Source organism: Eurosta solidaginis, chromosome 2, assembly GCF_040869045.1.
Source record: "Eurosta solidaginis isolate ZX-2024a chromosome 2, ASM4086904v1, whole genome shotgun sequence".
Classification (NCBI taxonomy): Eukaryota; Metazoa; Arthropoda; class Insecta; order Diptera; family Tephritidae; genus Eurosta; species Eurosta solidaginis.
In genome coordinates, this window is record NC_090320.1 from 10,897,411 (window position 1) to 10,920,049 (window position 22,639).

At 37.5% G+C, this 22,639-nt stretch overlaps 1 protein-coding gene across 2 annotated transcripts; it reads left to right on the forward strand.

Annotated features, from left to right (window-relative positions):
* The first annotated feature begins 7,123 nt into the window (after positions 1 to 7,123).
* On the forward strand, positions 7,124 to 14,867 carry LOC137239275 (uncharacterized). Of its 2 annotated transcripts, none has more exons than XR_010949316.1 (2): positions 7,124 to 7,510; positions 13,817 to 14,867. XR_010949316.1 is itself a non-coding variant. In XM_067764375.1 (2 exons), the coding sequence occupies exon 2, from the start codon at positions 8,370 to 8,372 to the stop codon at positions 13,713 to 13,715; it is 5,346 nt and encodes a 1,781-aa protein (XP_067620476.1). In that variant the 5' UTR covers positions 7,124 to 7,510; positions 7,851 to 8,369; the 3' UTR covers positions 13,716 to 14,867. The 2 variants fall into 2 exon arrangements, 1 of the variants encoding a protein (XP_067620476.1); XM_067764375.1 differs by having other exon boundaries at positions 7,851 to 14,867.
* The last annotated feature ends 7,772 nt before the right edge of the window (positions 14,868 to 22,639 follow it).

A 22,639-nucleotide genomic window follows, 5' to 3' on the forward strand; every position in this document is an offset into this window, starting at 1 on the left:
AAAAAATTTGATTGAGCCTTGTCCGTCCGTCCGTCCGTTAGCACGATAACTTGAGTAACTATTGAGTTATCTTCACCAAATTTGGTACACTAGCTTATCTGGACCCAGAATAGATTGGTATTGAAAATGAGCGAAATCAGATGGTAACCACGCCCACTTTTTATATATATACACAAAAAACCTAATAATTTAGTAAATAATACACCTAGAATGTTGAAATTTGACATGTGGACTGACATTGAGACTCTTGATAAAAATATGAAAACATTTTTTAAAATGGGCGTGCCAGCGCCCACTTGTGATAAAATCAATTTTACAAATATTATTAATCATAATTCAAAAACCGTTAAACCTATTGTAACAAAATTCGGCAAAGAGATTGCCTTTACTATAAGGAATGCTTTGAAGAAAAATTAACGAAATCGGTTAAGGATCACGCCCACTTTTATATAAAAAGATTTTTAAAAGGGTCGTGGACGAATCAAATAAGCTACATCTTTGCAAAAAAAAGGTTTATATCAATGGTATTTCATTTCCCAATTTAATTTATAACAATAAATAAGAAAAACTTCAAATTTAAAAAAATGGGCGTGGCACCGCCCCTTTTACGACTAAGCAATTTTCTGTGTTTCGGGAGCCATAAATCGAAGAAAAATTAACGGATCGTAATAAAATTGGGTACACAAATTTTCCCTATAGCAGAAAATATTTCTAGTAAAAATGGACGGGATCAGTTAAAAACCACGGCAACTTAGATATAAAACAAGTTTAAAAGGGTTGTAGGCTAGAATAATAAGCTATAACTTAGCAAAAAATAGTTTTGAATCAATGATATTTCACTTATCAAGTTTTATTGTAAGAGGAAATGTGGAGACATTTTTTTAAACGGGCGGTGCCTCGTGTTATGTAGAAAAGTAATTTATCTGAAATGAAATCTACAATTGAAGCTCACGCTGAGTATATAAAGTTCGATTACACCCGAACTTAGACACCTTAACTTGTTTTTATTTATTTACGTTAATTTATTTATTAAGTCTAAAACTGAGAAAATCTTACATACTAGAGATACACTAAGATATTAGCTTTTTAATACGATAGATATAGATGGCACTCTGCACAGTACAAGTCTTCCATAGTTAAGTAATTGATCTAACAGATATATTACGTTGTTAATATCGGAATGATCGCGTTTCCGAGCATCACAGTACAAGTTCATTGAGAGGTTGGAAAAGACGCGTTTCGCATTCGTAGTTACAGAAGCCCAAGTGTAGAAGCGTGATGTTCTACTTAAGCTCTTTTGAATTAAACTTCCTTTCGAAATGGTCTTTTGAATAGAACAAAAACAACCAAGAAACCACTCGAAACATTTTATAAAATATCCCAATCACAATCCCTAAACGGCCTCGAAATAACCTTAAAAAATCTTGAAATTAGCCAGAATGATTATCCCGAAACAGTCCCTAAATAGTTCTGAAATAATCTTAAAATAATCACGAAACTATTCCAAACGGAATACTGAAATAGTCCTGAAGTAAACTAGAAGTAGTTACTAAATGATTCCCAGCTCAGTCCTGAACCGGCCCAAATAGTCACGAAGAGTCCAGATACGTACCCAAAGAAAAGTGACCGCAAATGGTACCGCAATGATTCAGAAATAGGCCCAAAACCATACCGAAACAGTCAAGAGAAAGTCGTAAAATTATTAGAAAATAGTTTCAAAATAATCTGGAGATGGTTTCGGAATGATTCCGAAATCATTCTGCACGTAGCCTGAAAACGAGTTTTTCAAAATTTTTTAGACGAAAATCTATATGAAAATAATCTGGAAATGGTTTCGGAATGATTCCAAAATCATTCTGCACGTATCCTGAAAACGATTTTTTCAAAATTATTTAGACCAAAATCTGTATGAACATAAAGTTGAGATGTTTGGATGTCGGTAAGACTAAATCACGTCTTTGTGTCTCAATCACATTAGGACGGCTGAACTAGTTTCGATGAAGCTTAGCTCAGAGATAGCTATTGCCCTATATGGATCTACTGGAAATGTTTTTTTGATGGCCGTCATAAAATTATCCCGAAATCAATATCGAAATGATCTGAGATAGTTCCGATCGAAGTTATATTTAAAGAGTGCAGTCGGCCCAGCTCCTATGTCTGGCGTTTAGTTAAATTAAGGTTTTGAAATTTGAGAGTGCCAACTTCACTTAGTATACTAAATGTCGAAAAGAGGCAAATAAAAGACTGTTCTGAGTAGACTTTAAAGAGTTCTAGAGCTCCTGAAAACGATAAAAAGGTTATGCAAAATTATTCCAAATATTAAGATTTTTCAAAAGTCGAAAAATTTCAAAAAAAAAAATATGTAAATAAGTAGTCTAAAAGAGTTTCTAACATTTTTCCCAGAAATTCAAGTATTTAAAAATCAAAGTTTAGCAAGAATAAGTCTTTGTGTAAGGAGACATTTTTCGCGTCCATTTATATAAAGGAAGTGCATAAAATTTTTTTACTTTATTTTAATTTTTAATTTTATAAGTTTACTAGTCGTCCCGGCACACTTTATCCTCCCCTAAGCACGAGTAATCATTCTGGTCAAGAAATGCTACTTTGGACTGTGTAGACAATTGAAAAGTAAAGTATTCTCTCCGCAAACGAAAAACATGCTCAACAAGTCACTTATCAAGCTGTACGATTGTGAGCCTAAAAAGATAATGACAGTTCCCATGACTAAAATATCTCGGAGTTCACCTGAACAAACAAAATTTGCTTGGCTTTGTTTGTTTGTCAATATTCGTTTAACTATGTCACGTGTACTTACTAAGAAATAAAATATTTATGCCATAGCATATTTGGTCTGTGTAAATAAATCTTAACGTTTACCAGTCGTCTACTGAAACAGATTCAACTGAAGCGTCAACCACTGTAGACAATTCCCCTGTAACAGAATTAATCGCAACATCAGCTATTGTAACATCAGCCAAAGTAGAAAAGGAATGCAAGTCGACCTTTCATGTAAATAATTCTTATTCGTTCAATATCTGTATTATTTGAAAATTCTAAAATGCATTCTAAATCCAGTCATTGATAATAATACGGTATTTTTTAGCATTGAAATCTATATTTTTTCGAGTTTAGACGGTGTTCTAAGTCGTGGGTCTAAGAGCTATCTGATATAATTTTTTAAATCTATCCGCTTATTTCCCTATATATTTGCTAATAAACAAACTTAATGGTCTCAAAAAAAAAAAACAAAAGTTCATTAGAAATTTATTTCTTGGTTTTATGGTTAAATAACTCGCTACAAAACGGATTGTGTTTAGTAGCGGAGACACGCACCTCTGTTGTTCATAGTGTACAACCTATAGCTGAATCGGTTGCGATGAATCATGGACACACACACTTTTCGGTCATAGAAGTGGAGAATGGTGTAGAGTTAAAATTGAGGGACACATTTCAGTTACAGATCCGTGCGACACCTAGCGAAACTTTCTATTTTAAGCTGTCATGCCCTCTGATCCACATTTTAACTTGAATAAGAAATAAAAAAGTTGTTTGCAATAAATTGTAACGGAATGTGAAATAGTTGCATGGATAGAGTTGCCGCGTGAAAGTAGAATGCGTAACACCAAATAATTTGCCGATAATGAGAATTTGCCAATAATGAGCAACAAAAATTTGTGTTTGTAAACGCGGTCTAATAAAATATGCTTAAACAGTCAAACTGTGCAGACAACTCAAAATATAATAAACGTTAATATACTTTATTACTGTTTATTCTGTAGTTCTGTTTATTTTCTTGTAGTTTTCTTTAGAATCAGATGTGTCAGTGAAACCACTGTTCACAACGTCCGCAATTGTCAAAGTCTGAATACAGTGTCATTAAAACTGTGAAACGTTGCGTACACCATTCAACAAAGCACACAATTATTTATTTATTCTGAACTAGTTTAACGAATATGGACGTTTAGTTTTGTGGTTTGCTAGATCGGTGTAATAAACGGTGCAAAAGAACTGGTTTTTCAGCATGGGTGCTGTCCGGGTAAATCCACCGCATCAAACTTGATGGAGCTCATAAAGAAAATCTCTAAAAACTTAAGAAATAACCTTCTTACCAAAGATTAGCTGTTTGAGGTATTCGAAGATTATTTTTAAAATACCTTATCCGAATGCATTAATCTTACATCTGTCGTAGTGGAAAAAGGTCATCTTCGTATTGAAAAGCTACTCAAAACAAAATTTTTTCTTCAATTTATTCGATTTTTTAAATACTTGAAATAACGACTAGTAAACTCATAAAATTATTAGTAAAACCAAATTTAAAAATAAAAATAAAATAAAAAAATTTTAAGCACTTCCTTTATATAAATGGACAAACATCAGCGAAAAATGTCTGCCTATATAAATACTTATTCTTGCTAAACTTTGATTTTTAAAAATCATAGAAATTGCAAAAATATTTATGAGAAGTAAAAATATAAAAGTGGAGCGCACATTACTTGAATTGGAAAGTTGGTAGGAAAGGAGATATTATTAGTCAATCAAAGAAACGTTTTTCGCTGATTTTTGTCCATTTTTATAAAGGAAGTGCTTGCAATTTTTTATTTTCTCCTTTTCTTACATTTTCTCCGTGTCTTAAACTATCTGTTAAGTTTAACGCTTGTAGCTCAATGAGAACTTACATAAAAATCAATCCCAAATTCCCTCCGTTCCGTTTGATTTTTCTAAATATGTCAGTCCGTGCGCCCCCCAGCGAAACTTTTTGTACTGTGTCATCGGCTGTCATCGACCTCTGAATTTAGCTCCAACTTTTTAGCCTCTAGCTCATCGAGAAGTTACTTAAAACCCGGTTTCAAATTTCCAAATTATTATCTAAATTTTTCGGTCCGTGCGCCACCTAATGGACTTTTTTCTCCTTTTGTTCCTTTGTCACGGTGTCTTAATCTGTCTCTGAGGTTTCATGATTTTAGAGAAGTTATTTTAAAATCGATCTCAAACACCAGATTTCCAAATTCTTATCTAAATATTTCGATCCCTGCGCCACCTAACGGAATTTTTTCTCGTTTTCTTAAATTTTCTCGGCGTCTTATCCTATCTGTGAAGTTTCACATTTGTAGCTCAATGACAACTTACATAAAAATCAATCCCAAAATTCCCTCCGTTTCGTACGATTTTTCTAAATATCTCATACCGTGCGCCCCCTAGCGAATCTTTTTGTATAGTGTCATCGGCTGTCATCGACCTTTGAATTAAGTTTTAAATTTCAAGCCTCTAGCTCATCGAGAAGCTACTAAAAAGCTGGTTTGGAAATTTTTAAATTCTTATCTAATTATTTCGATCCTTGCGCCACCTAACGGATTTTTTTCCTTTTGTTGCATTGTCACGGTGTAAACTAGGGTTACCAGATGCCCGAGATATGAATCGGGGACACTTCCAACAAAAAAGGTAATAAAATTTTTATAGTAAAAAGTTTGACCAAGTTTAACCTTCTAAACGCAGTCGAAGACGGGCAATTGCACCCGGACAACTGCAAAAAAATTTATAAAGGGTAGGGGAATATTGTAAATAATTTAACAATTCGCACAAACATGTTGTTTATTACAGATAATTATTTATACATTATTTTTTCTTACTTCTAATTTCAAGAATCTGGTGCTCTTTTTCTGTCAGCACTTCCCGACATATTTCTGGGAATTTCTGATTTTTTCAAAAGTTCAGCATTCTCAGGAAGGGTTAAAATTTTTTGAAACTCGAGACATATAAAATCTGAAAAATTGATCAACAGTCAAAGGATTTCTTTCTTTTGTCCATAGCGAGCTCATTAAGGAGAAAATTCTTTCGCAGTTCGCATTGTGACATGGTATTGAATAGAAAAATTGAGCAATTTGGAGCACTTCCGAATATCCTTCGAGATCTTTATTAGCTGAACAAAACGCAGCCATTTTTGCGCTTGCAGATTTTTGTGCAAAAAAATCGTGATCATCGGCCTTGGATTCCAAAAATTTTTCTCAAATTTACGATTTGATCATGTAACAAAGAATCATTGTGTTGAAGACATGAGCGATAACCTTATAGAGTTTGAGGATTAAAATAAATTTATATATATAATACATACATATTATCTGAAAAGAAAAATTATAATTATACTGAAATGAATTAATTTCTAATACTTACATTATAAATATTTACCTTTTACTTACCTTTGAAATATTTACCTATATGAAATATTTGCTTAAAATTACTTACCTTTATTCTATACTCACCCTTTTTGGAATACCATGTATATTTACCTGTTTGAAGAACCCTGTAAATAAGAAACATAATTACTGTTTAGCGTACACATATCTATGTATACCCACATACATATGTATGCTCTCAGCAAAAGAAGTAAACGGTCCAGTGGAATGTGCTGGGCCGTTGTAAAGTTAGTTATTCGCCATCAACCTAACTAATCACGCCGCTAAACTAAAGAATTATAATCGACTCAAAGTTAAAAGTGTCAATTGAAAAAATAAATAATTTATAATAAAGTTTGTAATTTATATTTAAACCTAAAGTGTTTGCGCGTTTATTTATTGAAGTGAAGGGCTTCTCTAGTGCACCCTACCCCATATAGTGCCAAATTATACATGGTCCTTTGGTACCATACAGTGAACTAGCGACCTAGGAAATAGTGAAAATAATAATTAAATATTAATTACATTGAAAACAATATATTAAAACACTAAAAACCGGTAGACGCGACGCGCTAACATATTAATCTAATACAAAGTGCTGAAAATATAAAAAGAAACAAAATTTTTAAAATACTTAAAAAATACATTACAAGTGCTGAAAACATAGAAAGACAAACAAAAGTTTCAAAATACCTACGATATATACATTATATTAAAAATTATTAGAAATAAAATAAAAATACAAATTAAGTGAGAAATATTAAAGAATACAAATATACAAGTACAGAAAAAGTAAAAGCAACAAAAGTGCATCCAATTTTACTGAGAAAGTGAGTGAGGTGAAGTGAAGAACGCAAACGGTGAAGCTACAGTGGCCAAGTTCTGAAAAAAAGACGGTGAAAATAAAAAAGGAATAAAAACCTAGAAATTATTAAAAAGAAAACGAAGAGATATTATATAGAAAAAGTTGTCGAAAAACAGGAAGAAAAACAAAAGTTTGAAAATATTAAAAAAGGAAAGAACGTAGGAAAATAAAAGAATTTTTATAATAAAAAAAAAAAAACGTGGAGCGCTTGTTGAAAAAAATAAAAATAAAACCAAATTAGACATAATTTACAAAAAAAAAACGATTTTCAAAGTGGTTTGGAAACGCATCCACAAAGTTTTTAATTTTTAAACCACGAGCAGTAGACCTGCAAAAGTGGTACCCGGCAGCAAAACCGACGCAACAACAACGAAGCAGTACTGCCGCTAGCGCAACAGCATCAGCGACACCGAGCGACAACAACAACAACAATCCAGCAACAGAAAAATCAGGTGGTAAAAGCAAATATGCCAAAGTAAGTACACCTTGCCCAAAACATATGCATATATAAGTGCAGCGGAATTCCCCTAAGCAAATAATCGCACTCATCTACGGTAAAGTTGACAGGATCTTGGAAAGAATCCGTACAAAACACCGCTTTGCGCAAATCTCTCTCATTTAATAAAATTCCGCTAAGCTCTTCTTATATATACATAGGTATATTGGTAATACTATCAAATTTGTGATTCTTACATATATCCATATATACTCATACCCATATCACATATTTACTTATATACCAATCCGCTGTAAGATTTGTCGGGTCTTATACTAGAATTTCCCCTTAAAATTTTACCGTATACCGTTTCTCACAGCCACCACAACAAATTTGCTCTCCTAGAATAAATTACTTTAGATATTGGTTGCGACTTACAAAAGTACAAAAGTTACATATATACACATATGTATTCGTCCCAAATCAAAAGGCAAACTCCGCCTTAAAACTGCAAAATATTTAATGCTGTTTCGGTCCCTGAAACATTCAAAGTTAATCAGCGCATTATTGACTCTCTCAATTCCTTTTAGGTGTACTTATTATAACACCATTTAATTTAGGTAATTTGCAAATTAACTCCGCCCAACACTATTTATTTCTGTTCGCTGAATATATATATTTGTATGCACATAAACATACTTGGACTTAGATGCGCTAAGACAAGTATTTCCCACCCTCACTTGTTTATGCAAATCCGGCTAGTCAAAAGTACAGTGGCCCTCAACTTATAAAAAACAACTCAAAATACAGTGGGTCAAAAGAACTCAAATCACCCTGAAACTTTTGATACAATTTTAGAACCCCTAAATCAACTTCTTCCTATTGAATTAAATTCACAATGGGCGGCACAGGTGAAGAAAAACCACAATCCCTTCTACCCCAAGCACCAAAGAAAACAAGAGCGAAATCTCAGAGTGACGAAGAGGAAGCAGCAATCTTTAATAAAAAATTCATGTTTGAAGCCACAAGATTAGAGAAATTTTGCGACAAGTGGTGGAACATTGCGGAAACTGACCACTCGGAAGCTGGCCTCAAGACCTATCTGGAGCAACTAAACAAACACATGGCTTTGGTGGACATGGCGAATGAAAACCTTCAGATGAGCAACATTGAAGAGACAATAAGGAAATCGAGTGAGGAAAGATACGACCACATCAACGATTCAGGATTAAATACGAGACTACGGATAAATGAGATCCTCAGTAGTATTAGGCCAGCCCCAGAAGAAGCTAGCAGAACCGATCCGACTCCGCTAGCAACGCTCCCCCCTTCTAATCAACCCAATTATTTAAAGGTACCTGCATGTGACACAGAGGTCTTCTACGGAGGATATGAAGACTGGCCATCCTTTAGGGACATGTTCACTGCAGTGTACATTAGTCACCCCAAACTCTCTCCTGCTCAAAAACTTTACCATTTGAGGCAAAAAACCCGAGGTAAAGCAGCCCTCCTTATTAAAAATTACCCGCTTAATGACCAAAGTTTTGAGCTTGCGTGGAATGCATTAAAGCATCGATATGAAAACCGCAGAATTCTCGTCGACAACCAGCTCAAAACCCTCTTTAATATCCAACCCGTAACCAGCGAAAATGGTGAACGCATACAATATGTGCAAACCACAATCAATAATTGCCTCTCAACCCTTCAGGCAAACGGAGTATCCACAGCTAATTGGGACCCGATGCTAGTATATCTCTGCTCCTCCAAATTGCCAGACGAAACCCTAGCTTTATGGGAGCAATCCCTCAACTCTCGTAAGGAGTTACCTCTTTGGTCCGAATTGGACCAGTTTCTGACTACTCGGTATGAGGTGGTTGAACGCCTAACCACATATAGGCCTAACAAACCAAAGCCTAATCAATCGAATTTCACCCCGCGGTCTTCTACTCCTACTAATAACTCGTTCCACTCAAGGAACAAGACACACTCATTGCACACTGACCCAAAAAGGCAGGCTTCGTGCAAATTGTGCAACAGTAATCACTCGCTGATGAATTGTGTCAAATTTAAAGAGCTCTCAGTTCAAGATAGAAACAAATTCGTAAGGGAAAACAGGTATTGCCAGAACTGTTTGGCTTACTCCCACTCAGAAAGACAATGCGGAAGCAGTTTCACTTGCGTTTACTGCCAAAAGCGACACCACTCCCTCCTACACTACTCAGCCAACAACCAAACGCAAAACAGCTCAAAACCGAAGAAAAATCTCGTCACATCTCACGTGACCATCGATGAAGAAAAGCCTTGTACCTCTCAACAAGCGGCATCGATGAACTCTGAGCTAGCTCCTCAAAACAGCACGAAGAACGTACTCTCACACTTCTCTAGTAGTAGAGAGCGAACCTTGCTCCCTACAGCAAACATTCCCGTGTTACACAAAGGAGAAACCTTTAATATTCGTGCTCTTCTGGACCAAGGATCCCAAAAAACTTTTGTAACCTCTAGAATACAAAAGCTACTTGGTCTACCCGTTCAAAAGACCAATTACGAAATATTGGGAATGGGCGGACGAACAGTCCAGAAAGCAGATAAGGTGTGCTCAATCACCATATGTTCTCCAGATCTCAATATTAAAATCGCAACTAATGCGATCATACTCCCTCAACTGACGCAATTCTTGCCAACGTTTAAAGTCTCTTATATAGACCTCAAAGAGTACTCAACACTCTCTCTAGCAGACCCCAACTGTTTCGCGCCTGCCAAGATAGATATGGTACTAGGTAGCGACATACTCCCTCAAATACTGATTCCGGGCCTCAAAACCAATGTAGCTAGAAGTTTAATAGCCCAGAACACAATCTTCGGGTGGATATTAAGCGGGCCACTTAAGGAACAGATCTCAACATTCTCAACTCAAGTAGTTGAAACGCAAAAGGAGTTCCTCGAAGACCTACTCAAAAGGTTTTGGGAACAAGAAGAAGTGCCATCGGCTTCCTCTCTCAAAGACGATGATCTAATATGCGAAGAGCTCTACAAAAGTACCACAATCCGAAGAAATGATGGCCGCTACGTAGTAAAACTCCCATTTAAAGACTCGTTTCCCAACTCAATAGCTTTAGGGCACTCTAGACCCGCTGCTCAGCAACAATACCTCAGCGTAGAACGAAGCATTGAGAAAAAACCAGAGCTTCGAACGACCTACTCCAACGTCTTAGCGGAATACTTAACCCTAGATCATATGGAGCCCACAACCCCTCGGGAAATTATACGTGATGGAAAGTATTTCTCGTTTTACTTACCACATCATGCCGTACTCAAACCCGATAGTAAAACTACTAAAGTCCGAGTAGTTTTCAATGCATCCAAACGATCTCACTCCGGCATCTCACTCAACGACGTGCTTCATACAGGTCCCGTTTTACAAAATGATTTAATGGTCGTTATACTCAACTGGCGACTCTACAAATATGTATTTAACGGCGACATTGAGAAGATGTATCGGCAAATATATGTCCACAAGGAAGATCAAGACTTCCAACGAATACTCTTTCGTCAATTTCCTCAAGGCCAAGTAGAAGATTTTAAATTAAAAACAGTAACCTTCGGTGTTAACTGTGCTCCCTACTTGGCGATTCGCACCCTGCAGCAGCTCGCAGAAGACTGCAAAGCCGAACTCCCCCTCGCTACCAACGTTCTCCTGCGAGAGACCTACGTGGATGATATTCTCTCAGGCGGACATAACATACAGTCCATTCGCGAAACCATGACTCAGTTGATCGAAGCACTAAAGTCAGCAGGCTTCCCACTCAAAAAAATGACAGCGAACCACCCAGAAATATTGGAATCAATCCCCGAATCTGATCTTCTCGATGCGGACTTTCTAAAATTCCACGACTCAAGCTCCACAAAAACTCTTGGAGTACGCTGGAACGCACTCGAAGACTCCTTCTCTTATTCTTACAACCCCATATCAGACGCACACTCGGCAACCAAGCGATATATTCTCTCGTCCGTCGCGAAACTTTTCGACCCGGCAGGATGGCTATCGCCTATAATGATAGTAGCAAAAACTCTCCTGCAACAGCTCTGGATGGAAGGAACGGATTGGGATGAGCACATCAAACCCGGTTCACTTCTCAAATGGAAATCCTTTACGGAAGACCTCTCAGCAATTGGAGATATAAAAATTCCACGTTGGGTTCAATTCACCCCCAACGTGCCCACTCAGATACATGGTTTCTCCGACGCCTCTGAAAAGGCATATTGTGCCTGCGTCTACTTAAGAGTTCAACACAGCGATAACTCTATATCCTCTCACTTACTCGTAGCAAAAAGTAAAGTTGCACCCCTACAAACAGTGAGCCTTCCCCGATTAGAGCTCTGCGGAGCGTTACTACTCTCAAAATTAGTAAAGCATATTCGAACTTCGCTTAAACTCACAGGGAGCAACTTGACTCTGTGGACAGACTCCTCCATAGTGCTGGCTTGGCTCGAAAAGCCACCACATACATGGAAAACCTATGTAGCAAACCGCGTATCCCAGATACTCGACAATGTCAGTAACGCAACGTGGCGACATGTACCCAGTGGAGAAAATCCAGCCGATATGGGCACTCGGGGATGTCGACCCCAGGACTTGGTCGACTGTTCACTCTGGTGGAACGGCCCAAGGTGGCTCGTACACTCCCTTCCTGACTGGCCGAAAGATAGCCATCATAATGACTCACCCCCAGAACAACGACGGATAGAAGCCCTGCACTCACTGGAAAATCATGACTTTCTGGACCGGTTTTCGTCATTTGCTCGAGCATTGAGAGTCCTCGCTTACATTCGCCGATTTGTCTCGAAGTCCAGGAAACAGCTGATACCCTCCACAATTCATCTCACCCAAGAAGAGATTCGTCATGCAAAGGTGCAGCTCATTGCGAACGCTCAGAAAAACCAGTATGGAAAAGTGATTGCAGACCTCAAAGCCGCAAAGTCTCTCGGAAAAGGAAGTGCGTTGCTCCCGCTCAACCCGGTCTTGGACGAAATGGGACTATTACGCGTAAATGGACGCCTCGCCTATGCAGACATTAGTCACAACGAAAAGCACCCTATAATCATACCCGACAACTCCCGGTACTGCGCTCTCCTTTTGGACTTCCTCCATGCAACCTTACTCCATGCCGATGCACAACTTATGATCCGCATGGTCCAACAAGAATATTATATTCCCCGCCTGAAACAAAGGGTGAAAAAATGCATATTTCAGTGCAAGAAATGCACTATCTATAAGCAAAAAATGAAATCTCAAGTGATGGCCGCTCTACCACCAGAGCGCGTAACTTACTCACTGCCCTTTCATACCACTGGAGTAGATTTTGCAGGGCCTTTCCTCGTCAAAACGTCAACTCTCCGACGTGCATCATACGCCAAAGCATACGTCTGCGTTTTCGTATGCTTTTCCACCAAAGCCATACATCTCGAAGTCTGCTCAGACCTCACCACTGAAGCTTTCAAAGCAGCATTCGCCCGTTTTGTGGGCCGTCGAGGCATCCCCTCAAAGATTATGTCCGATAATGGTAAAACATTTGTAGGAGCCCAACGCAGCCTGCAACGCGAGTTTACCACATTTCTCCAGGAAGCTGCCGAAGACATCGTAAGCAAATATGCTCTCCACGGACTCTCATGGCAGTTTATCCCTCCGTACGCCCCCCACATGGGAGGATTGTGGGAAGCAGCAGTGAGAAGCTTTAAAATTCACTTAACCAAGGTTGCCGGAAACCAGAAGTTTACCTTTGAGGAGTTCAACACTCTCCTCATTCGCATAGAAGCGGTCCTCAACTCCAGACCGCTTTCACCAATGTCACAAGACCCCGACGATCTAAAAGCTTTAACTCCAGGTCATTTTATACGCGGTGCTCCCCTTCTGTCTATTCCTGAGCCTAACTGTGAGAACCTCTCTTTAGTGAACAAATGGCAAAAGCTAAAGGTACTGCATCACCAATTCAGCAAACGCTGGAAAACCGAATACCTCCAGGAACTCCACAAGCGATACAAATGGCAACGCCAAGAAGCCAACGTTAAGGAAGGTGACCTCGTCGTCATTAAAGACGATCTCTTACCACCCAACGAATGGCGGTTAGGCCGAATCACAAAACTTTATACTGCTCGTGATCAAAGTGTTCGCGTAGTAGATATCCGAACCGAGGGCGGAACTGTCACTCGCAACATAACGAAACTCTGTCTGTTACCCCCCGCCTAATCGTATTCCTCAGTTTTTATAGGACCCCTCATGATACCCGAATGTAATCTCTCCTCATCACACATACCCCCTTCTAATAAGGTTTCGACGTTTCTTTCCAGATCCAAGGATTATCGGAAGTGCCGCCTCTGCTGCCGCATTCACTCACTTCGATTTTGCCGCGCTTTTCTGGCTATGACTCCAGACGAGCGCTATGAATCCGCAAAGGCGCACCGTTACTGCATAAATTGTTTAGCCACCTCACATGTAACGGGCGCCTGTGACTCTCCAACAAGTTGTCGTCGCTGCGGGCTAGCACACCATACTCTGCTTCACAGGCCCCCCCGCGCTCTATCAAAACGCTCGCCAAATCATGACCGCGAAACAAATCGACCTCCGAGGAATCAGAAACAGCGAACTAGCACGGCAACCAGGCCGAAGTCCACTACTCAGTCCCAGCGCAGACGTGTAGAGAAGCCGCGCCAACCACGTCGTCCTATCCTCCAAAGGCGCCTTCGCGGCTTATTCAATCAAGCCAAGGAAACGCTGGAGGAGCTGCAGGATCTCATGCAGATCACCTCGCCCCAGGCCCGCCGGCATGTTGAAGACATGAGCGATAACCTTATAGAGTTTGAGGATTAAAATAAATTTATATATATAATACATACATATTATCTGAAAAGAAAAATTATAATTATACTGAAATGAATTAATTTCTAATACTTACATTATAAATATTTACCTTTTACTTACCTTTGAAATATTTACCTATATGAAATATTTGCTTAAAATTACTTACCTTTATTCTATACTCACCCTTTTTGGAATACCATGTATATTTACCTGTTTGAAGAACCCTGTAAATAAGAAACATAATTACTGTTTAGCGTACACATATCTATGTATACCCACATACATATGTATGCTCTCAGCAAAAGAAGTAAACGGTCCAGTGGAATGTGCTGGGCCGTTGTAAAGTTAGTTATTCGCCATCAACCTAACTAATCACGCCGCTAAACTAAAGAATTATAATCGACTCAAAGTTAAAAGTGTCAATTGAAAAAATAAATAATTTATAATAAAGTTTGTAATTTATATTTAAACCTAAAGTGTTTGCGCGTTTATTTATTGAAGTGAAGGGCTTCTCTAGTGCACCCTACCCCATATAGTGCCAAATTATACACATTGATGGTCACTTTTTTTCAAGCAAATAAAAGAGGCATGGTTCTACTTTACTATATTGCAAGTTTTGATCTGTTTTGAAATCCAACCATTTGAAAACTCTGAATTAAGAGAATCCTGACGTCCAAAGTTTCAGATATTCTAATGTTTCACAATAAACAATATCGATTTTTGCCAAAAATTCGTCGCAAGCATGGTCCTTTCCATCTTTTCTTAATTGTGCCAAATTCGTCCTTACACCTAATGGAATAAAATTCGATTTTTGTAGTTCATCCACTTTTGATAGATCATCGTAAACTAAAATTATATCTAAAATGCTATCGTAAAAGCGGGGACATTTAGAGTATAAGCGGGGACGCTGGGACAAATCGTCGAAATCGGGGACAAGTCCCCGAAAGTGGGGACGTCTGGCAACCATATGTTAACCTATGTGTAAAGTTCCACGTTTGCAGCTCAATGAAAAGTTGTTTAAAAATCGATTGCAAAATTTGTATGAAAAGCGGACAAATATTCAACCGACCTAATATAAAGGAAGTAATAATCAAATCCTTTGTATTGTACGTCCGTCTGCCGATCTCCCTTTCGGCAGCTGCCGCTACATGTTCTTTTTTCTTTACCCCTGCTTTTAGCTATGATGCTCCTCCTCCTTTTTTTCGTCTCCCTCCTCATTCGACCCTACCCCTGATTCGTTCTACGTTCTCGAATATAAGGTGTAACAAAAAACAATTAATTACAACCCCAGCCTTAAGGGTTTTTCGTTATAGGCATAGCCAGAAATATCTTCATAGGGAGTCCAGCGAGACAGCAAAAAGTTGAACATACAAACGCCTCTATCTTTACTACCAACTTAAGGTTGGGTATACTTTGGACCAAAGCCGGCCAAAAGTTGCACATTATGCAGTTTGAGTTCGTATTTTCACACCGACACTAAAGATGTGTGATCACGATCGTTTGCTTTCGCTTGTCACTCACTAAAACCAACAATGAATGCAAAAGGAAAATTCCATGCTACTTTTTGGGCATATAATAAAAACAATATGCTGCAATGTGAAAGTGACTTTTAATACGTTTTAGTTAGTATTATTAAGTTCCTTTGAACATACATATTAATATTGACAATTTAAATATGAATTATTAATAATTAGTAATAATTAATTAATTATTAATAAATATTGACAATTTAATATAAATATATTTTTATACGTTCTACTTAGTTTTATTAATTTTCATAAATTTTTTTTATTGAATAACTTTATGTTTTGAAAATATATATTTCTATCTTTACATTTACTTTGTTTTATAGTTCTTTCCTAATGAAAAATTGAATTTTTTTTTTGCATTGAATAAACACCATACCGTCGCTGCGCCAACAAAAAGAGCTATACGTTTTTCAGCAACTTTTCAGGAGAGCAAAAAAACCGTTTCCTGGTGATCCTAGAGAATATTTTTTCTAGTTTGCATTGTTAACTAATGATACTACACATATATAATAGACTTGTGCAATTTTTTTTTTAACTTTTTTTGACCAACCACTTCGAATGAAGCATTTGCGCCGTTTTACAGCACATAGCTCTTTTCACAAATTATTTCAATTTGCTAGTGGGGGTAAGAAATCGTGAAAGATGTGTATACAATTCTTCCCTAATTCTTGTAAATGTAATTAAAAATATTAAGGTTATAATTAAAAAAAAAGTATACTCTAAATAATTAACAATATAAGGTTGTGAAGGCCTTATCTGCCTCATACGACTTACATAGTCCATTGGTGAATAAATGGGTTGCTTAAACATGCTGTCTAATGTAGAGTGGACGCTGTCAACCTCCATCATAGTATGCCCTTTTTCTAAAATTATTTGCTCTATTTCCAAGCCACCTCCTGATGATAGGTTTGCTAAGGCACTGCTAAGTATTCTATTTTTGTTCTGGCACATGCATCCATCTGATATCATGATCACTTTTTTATATGAAGTGCAATATTCCTTTAAAAAGTGTACAGTACAACTCGTTATATTGTTAGCTGTTACACCGGCGTCGCATTCATGCCATACGTATAAATATACATCTTTGGTATTTTATTTTGGTCTTGGCTTCTTTGGCAAGGATACTGTATTATTTGTTCCCTCCCAATGAGTAAATACATTTTTGTCTAAATCAAATGTGGCTAGAAAAAACTCTTTACATACACGAAGCTTGTTTCCATTAGATGCTGTCAAAAAGCAATCAAATCCAAATATTTTTCTTTGTTTTTTATGGGAAGGGTTTCGCTTGATTATTTTGCGAGTTCGTACTAATCCATTAAGATATGCCCTCTTTGCAGCCCATGAAGGTAAACTCTAAAAATAATTAAAATACTTAACTCGTGCACCTTCGTCCATTGCCGAACAAACAAAACTTCGTTCGGTTTTTTTCTGCCAGGTGCTTACATGTTTGTTTCCTGATTTCCCTTCCCTTTTTTGGAATAAATGCAACATCGTTTAAATTCTTTTCATTTTTTACCCAATCCTTCATATTTTTTCCCTAAAAGTCACAATCCGATTTTTTTGTATTCGTTTCCCCTTCCCTATTTTACCTTCTGACTCAATTTCTTCGCTATCTTTCGGGTTATCCTCTGGTATATAAAATAATCCAGTCTCTTCGTTAATGAAGCATCCCGTTGCTTCCATATTTTGACCGCTATCACTGTTGAGGTCCTCGAATAAGCCGGTTTCTTCATTGAGATTGAATCCCATTTTTTCCATATTTCAACTGTCCAAAAATGGACAATTATGGTAATTTAAAGCGTTATTTTAAGTCTATGACTTTTTACCTGTTTTAAAGCTTGGATTTCAATAATAGGATGGTTAAGTCTTCGGGACACCTGAACTATATGTACATAGCTTTTTTTAAATAATTTTTTTACACAAAAATAAAAGCAGGTTCGCCTGCAATCAAAAACAATTATACGCAAGTATATGCATAACTGATTTTACAGAGCATTTCTACTACTGAGAGCATATAGCTGTTTTGATAACTTCTAACCAAAGAAAGATATCAGAAAATGGCAAATGCAGAAATGTGGCTAGCAGATAGTGCTAAATAAATATGTAATAAAAAAATCGAAAAAAACATATAACTCAATTTGTTGACGCAGCGACGATACCTTCTTTTATAAAAAAGTTTTATCTGACTAGCTCGACCTCCGCGTTCTTAGTTATACGAATATAAGTAAATATAGTCAGGATTACCTTGAAATCAAATAACCAAAGTCCTTTTTAATTTCAAACTTCACAGTCCACATTTTCTTTTAGCACACTGTGGGGAGTTTTCACTCAATTTTTACACACACTTATGCAATTGTTTTAGTATTTGTGTGACCGGCTCTGCTTTGGACTCTTTAGAAATTTGTGTGGACTGCCACAACTTTAAGTGTCCGATGAGATGTTTACCACATCTTCTCTCTCACCTAGACTTCAAACTTTTCTCAAAGTACACGACCGAGGATGTAAGTTTAAAAATATGAAAAAAGGGCGTAAAAGCCAAGTACTTGTGAAGTTTGATGTGTAAACATTCAGTTGTACGCCTGGAAAACGAATGTTTTAAGGTTAACTTGATATTGATGTTTTAACCGTATCTGTTTCAGAACAAACTGGCGATTCGTTCATAGTAAATAGATAACATGCGGATAATAAACTGGTACACTCCGATAACGAATCGATAAATTTTCTGTAAAAACCTTTTTGATAACGTTTTGAGTACTTTTCGATAAATAACCGATAGCTTGGTAGTTGATAACTTCGGTAAAATACCGAAAACTTGTTGATGACAAATCTATAACTAATCGATAGAAAATCGATAACCTTTCGATAAAATATCGATAAATTTTCCCTTATTATTCGATAACATGGCGGCCACCGTGGTGTGATGGTAGCGTGCTCCGCCTACCACACTGTATGCCCTGGGTTCACACCCCGGGCAAAGCAACATCAAAATTTTAGAAATAAGGTTTTTCAATTAGAAGAAAATTTTTCTAAGCGGGGTCGCCCCTCGGCAGGGTTTGGCAAGCGCTCCGGGTGTATTTCTGCCATAAAAAGCTCTCAGTGAAAACTCATCTGTGTTGCAGGTGCCGTTCGGAGTCGGCATAAAACATGTAGGTCCCGTCCGGCCGATTTGTAGGGAAAATCAAGAGGAGCGCGACGCAAATTTGAAGACAAGCTCGGCCTTCGATCTCTTCGGAGGTTATCACGCCTTAAATTTATTTTTATTTTTTATTCGATAACATTTCTGTTTAAAATTGGTAACACTCCGTTAGCAAATCGACAACTTTTCGATAAGTAATTGGTTTTTTTTGGACGGGCTTAATGGTGCTTTGTAGCCGGAACGTGCCGGATCTATGTATATCCGGCAAAGGAGTGGGTTTATCGTTAATGCAACAACAAAAACAACGCGTTGATAACATACCGATAACTCATCGATAGCAATCTGTTAACATTTCGATAGCAAATTGATGACACGCCGTCCAGTTCGGTTCTGGCTTCGGTTTTGGCTTCCCTTTTGACGTCTAATTTTTCATTTTTTTCGCTGCCTTTCCCTTTTTTCCTCTCCTTTCCATATACTGCGTTTTTTCCCTTTTTTTTCTGCTGCCTCATCGTGTTTACATTTACTTCTTCGTTTCCTTAGTCGTATCACTTTCTCATTTATATAACATCTATTTGTTTTTCTACCTTCGTTAATTTCCCCAACTTATTTGCTGTGTGGTCGATAACATCAAATTTACCACGCTATACCCACTTTACGCCACAGCCTAGTGACTACACTTTCGCTCCAATACATTGTTCTACTATTAAGACTACGCTTACGCTTACACTTAGTTTGCGCCTACATTCTGGATTCTCTATACCGCGAGCAAAGATGTTGTAAACATCAAAAACTGTGATCTGTTCCATAATGACGCTTATAACGTTTGTCGCGTTAACAATTCATAACATACCCACATATACATACATATGTATGTATGTACCAGCCACTTATGCATATCATTCGGGTTACTCATACGCCCTGCTGAACGGCTGAAAGATTATTTTGATTTATGCGTTCGATGAAGTGGGAGGAATCTAAAACGACCTTATTAAGCCGTTTCCATAAAAAACGTTTGCTAATTACTTCAAACAATGTAACAAAGGTGGAAAATAAGAAGAAGATTGATTCACCGCTTGTCTTGCTCTCCAAAGAGGTGCGTGGAGGTGCTGGAGGAACAATGCCAGCATAGATGCGGAATAGAACTGTGAGTCAAACTGTGACACAAGCGAATAATGATGCAGAGCGCTCATATGCTCTACGCTTTTGTCGAGCACCCAGCTTTAACATAAACACAATAGGGAATTTCCCTGTTTGATTTTCAAAGTTCCACTCACAGCTGGCATCGAAGCTTCGGTTCATTTGTTAGTTTGAATAATTTTTTTTGATTTGGAGTTCAAAAGGAATTCCTGTCCCATTCTTGCGTGTGCTTATAATGAATAGTTTCATTTTTGTGAAGTTCATACATAAAGAATGTTCATATAAGCTGCATTTTTTATTTTTGTTTATAATATTTTTAAATACACTACATTATTTACTCAACGTACAAAAGCCATACTTAAGCACATATATTTTTACCTGACACACTTCATATTAGAGCACCATTCTACCTTCAACTTATTTTCAACAACACAGGTAATTTTTTGACAATCAGGCAATTTAAGTGCTCGCTCGGACCAAATTACACTATGGACTTATTCAGTCTATGTGAGGTCTTGACGGACCAGCCAGTTCAACCTCGGATCAAATAGCTAGTTATGTGTAGCGAACATAAGCACAAGGCTTCGCGAGCTAAGTCATGTTGAATGACGCATGCATGAAGACGCTTTAACCGAGAGAGTATTCCTGCTTACATCCGTGTTTCGCGGCTGAGCAAGATGATGACCTTCACTAAATGGGGGGAAACAGGTGAAAGATTTGACTGGTGAAACGTACATTTCATTGACACTGATTAGAATTTAAAGCTCACCATCTTATTCATCATTTAGCAATGAAAAGAAATGTACCCTCCATAACTAAAATTATCTTTCACTATATGACCTTTCTTTCCAACACTGACGTTGGTATCCAACAATTTTAGCAATAGTGGTATGGAATTAGGGAGAAATATAATCCCACTGTTGATGACTCGATATTGCGACATTTAAGGGCGTATTACTGATACTTAGCATAGACTTGACTTGAATTGGCGTAAACTTGGCAACTCAGCCACGACTATACTCCACTTAGCGTATACAACCTGGTATCATAATCAATAAATGTCAATTTGCATGACAAAATGTCAAAATGAAAGGAAAACAAACAAATGGCATCTCAAAATGCAAACGTCACTTAGAACTTACATAGAAAATCAAAATTCAATAGACTTCTAAGTCAAGTTAAGTGTTGCGAAGTTTTGAGTAATAAGTAACATGCAATATTCATTTAACAGAGCTGTAAGTGACAGTTCTCAAGTCAAGTCAAGTCTATGCTAAGTATCAGTAATGGGCCCTTTAAAGGTGTGCACAACCGGGTCGCCGGCACTATGTTTACCTGATTTTATGGCACGGAAAATAGTTACAATATAATAAGTACATGAAATAATAATGTTAAAGATGCGATTCTTGACCCTCAGCGGGTTAGGGTGCTTAGAATATACCCGCGGCATGTATGCCGGTCGTAAGAGGCGATTCGAGGGGTTCAACTACACGTGGCGATTTCTGTTTCTTTTGCAGCCTAGATTCTGGCGGCCCAGTTTCTCATGGAACTAAGGGTTGGCTACGGGATGGCCTAGAAGGTTGAATGTGGTCAGATTAAATCGTTCCCGATATGGTCGGGCTTAATGGCGCTTGTAACGGAACGTACCGTATCTATATCCGGCAAAGAATCATCAACATCGATAAGGTTATTTATAACTGTCTTTAAGAGAATTAATGTCAATTGAAGTTAATTCCATTCACATTATGGCACTAAATCTTTTTTAACTTTGTATACGCATATGACTTTGTCGCACTGGTTTGGTTTTCCATTATAAATTTGTTATTCACCACTGAAGTTGTTTGCTAACATCATAAGATCATACCCCTCAGTTATATGTTGCCTCGGTGATATCACCCATTCAACTGGGAGCTGAATATGAATGAAGCAGTTGTCGTTGAGAACTTCAGGCTTGTGACACCTACTTTGTGTCTTTTGGGAAGCATGCGGTAATGCAGAGGCTAGTGATGCACAGATTGATGATCGAATAGCGTATCGACCGCTTTTCACATTAGGGGGACTCATGTAACCGTATAAATGCCTTATAAAGCGTGTAAACGTATAAATTTATCTAGTGCGTAAACGAGCTGTCACATTTTGTATGAAAAATCATTTACACACTTTGTATAAATTTACGCGCACATTTCATTGTGTAAACGCGATAAACTCAAAGGAATGCAACCTTGCAGACATTACAGCAGGCATTTTCATCAGAAATCTCCAACATCAGCAAGGCATTTACAAGAATATCTTAGTAAAGACGTTTTAGTTTTGATTTTTAACTTAATCTTGGCATTTTTTAATTTGTATAAGAATCAAAAAATTTTTGTTTGGCAATAATACAGCTGATAAACAATCAAGTTTATCAAGAGTATTTCTAGGTGCGTTCATATAACAGCGTGTGTAAATGGATATAATTTTACACCTTATAAGTTTATATGCTTTCATGAGTCCCCCTATTGTACTATACATCT

Excerpts from the sequence above, each read along its gene's own strand:
- LOC137239275 (XM_067764375.1), top strand. The coding sequence starts at position 8,370 with ATGGGCGGCACAGGTGAAGAAAAACCACAATCCCTTCTACCCCAAGCA.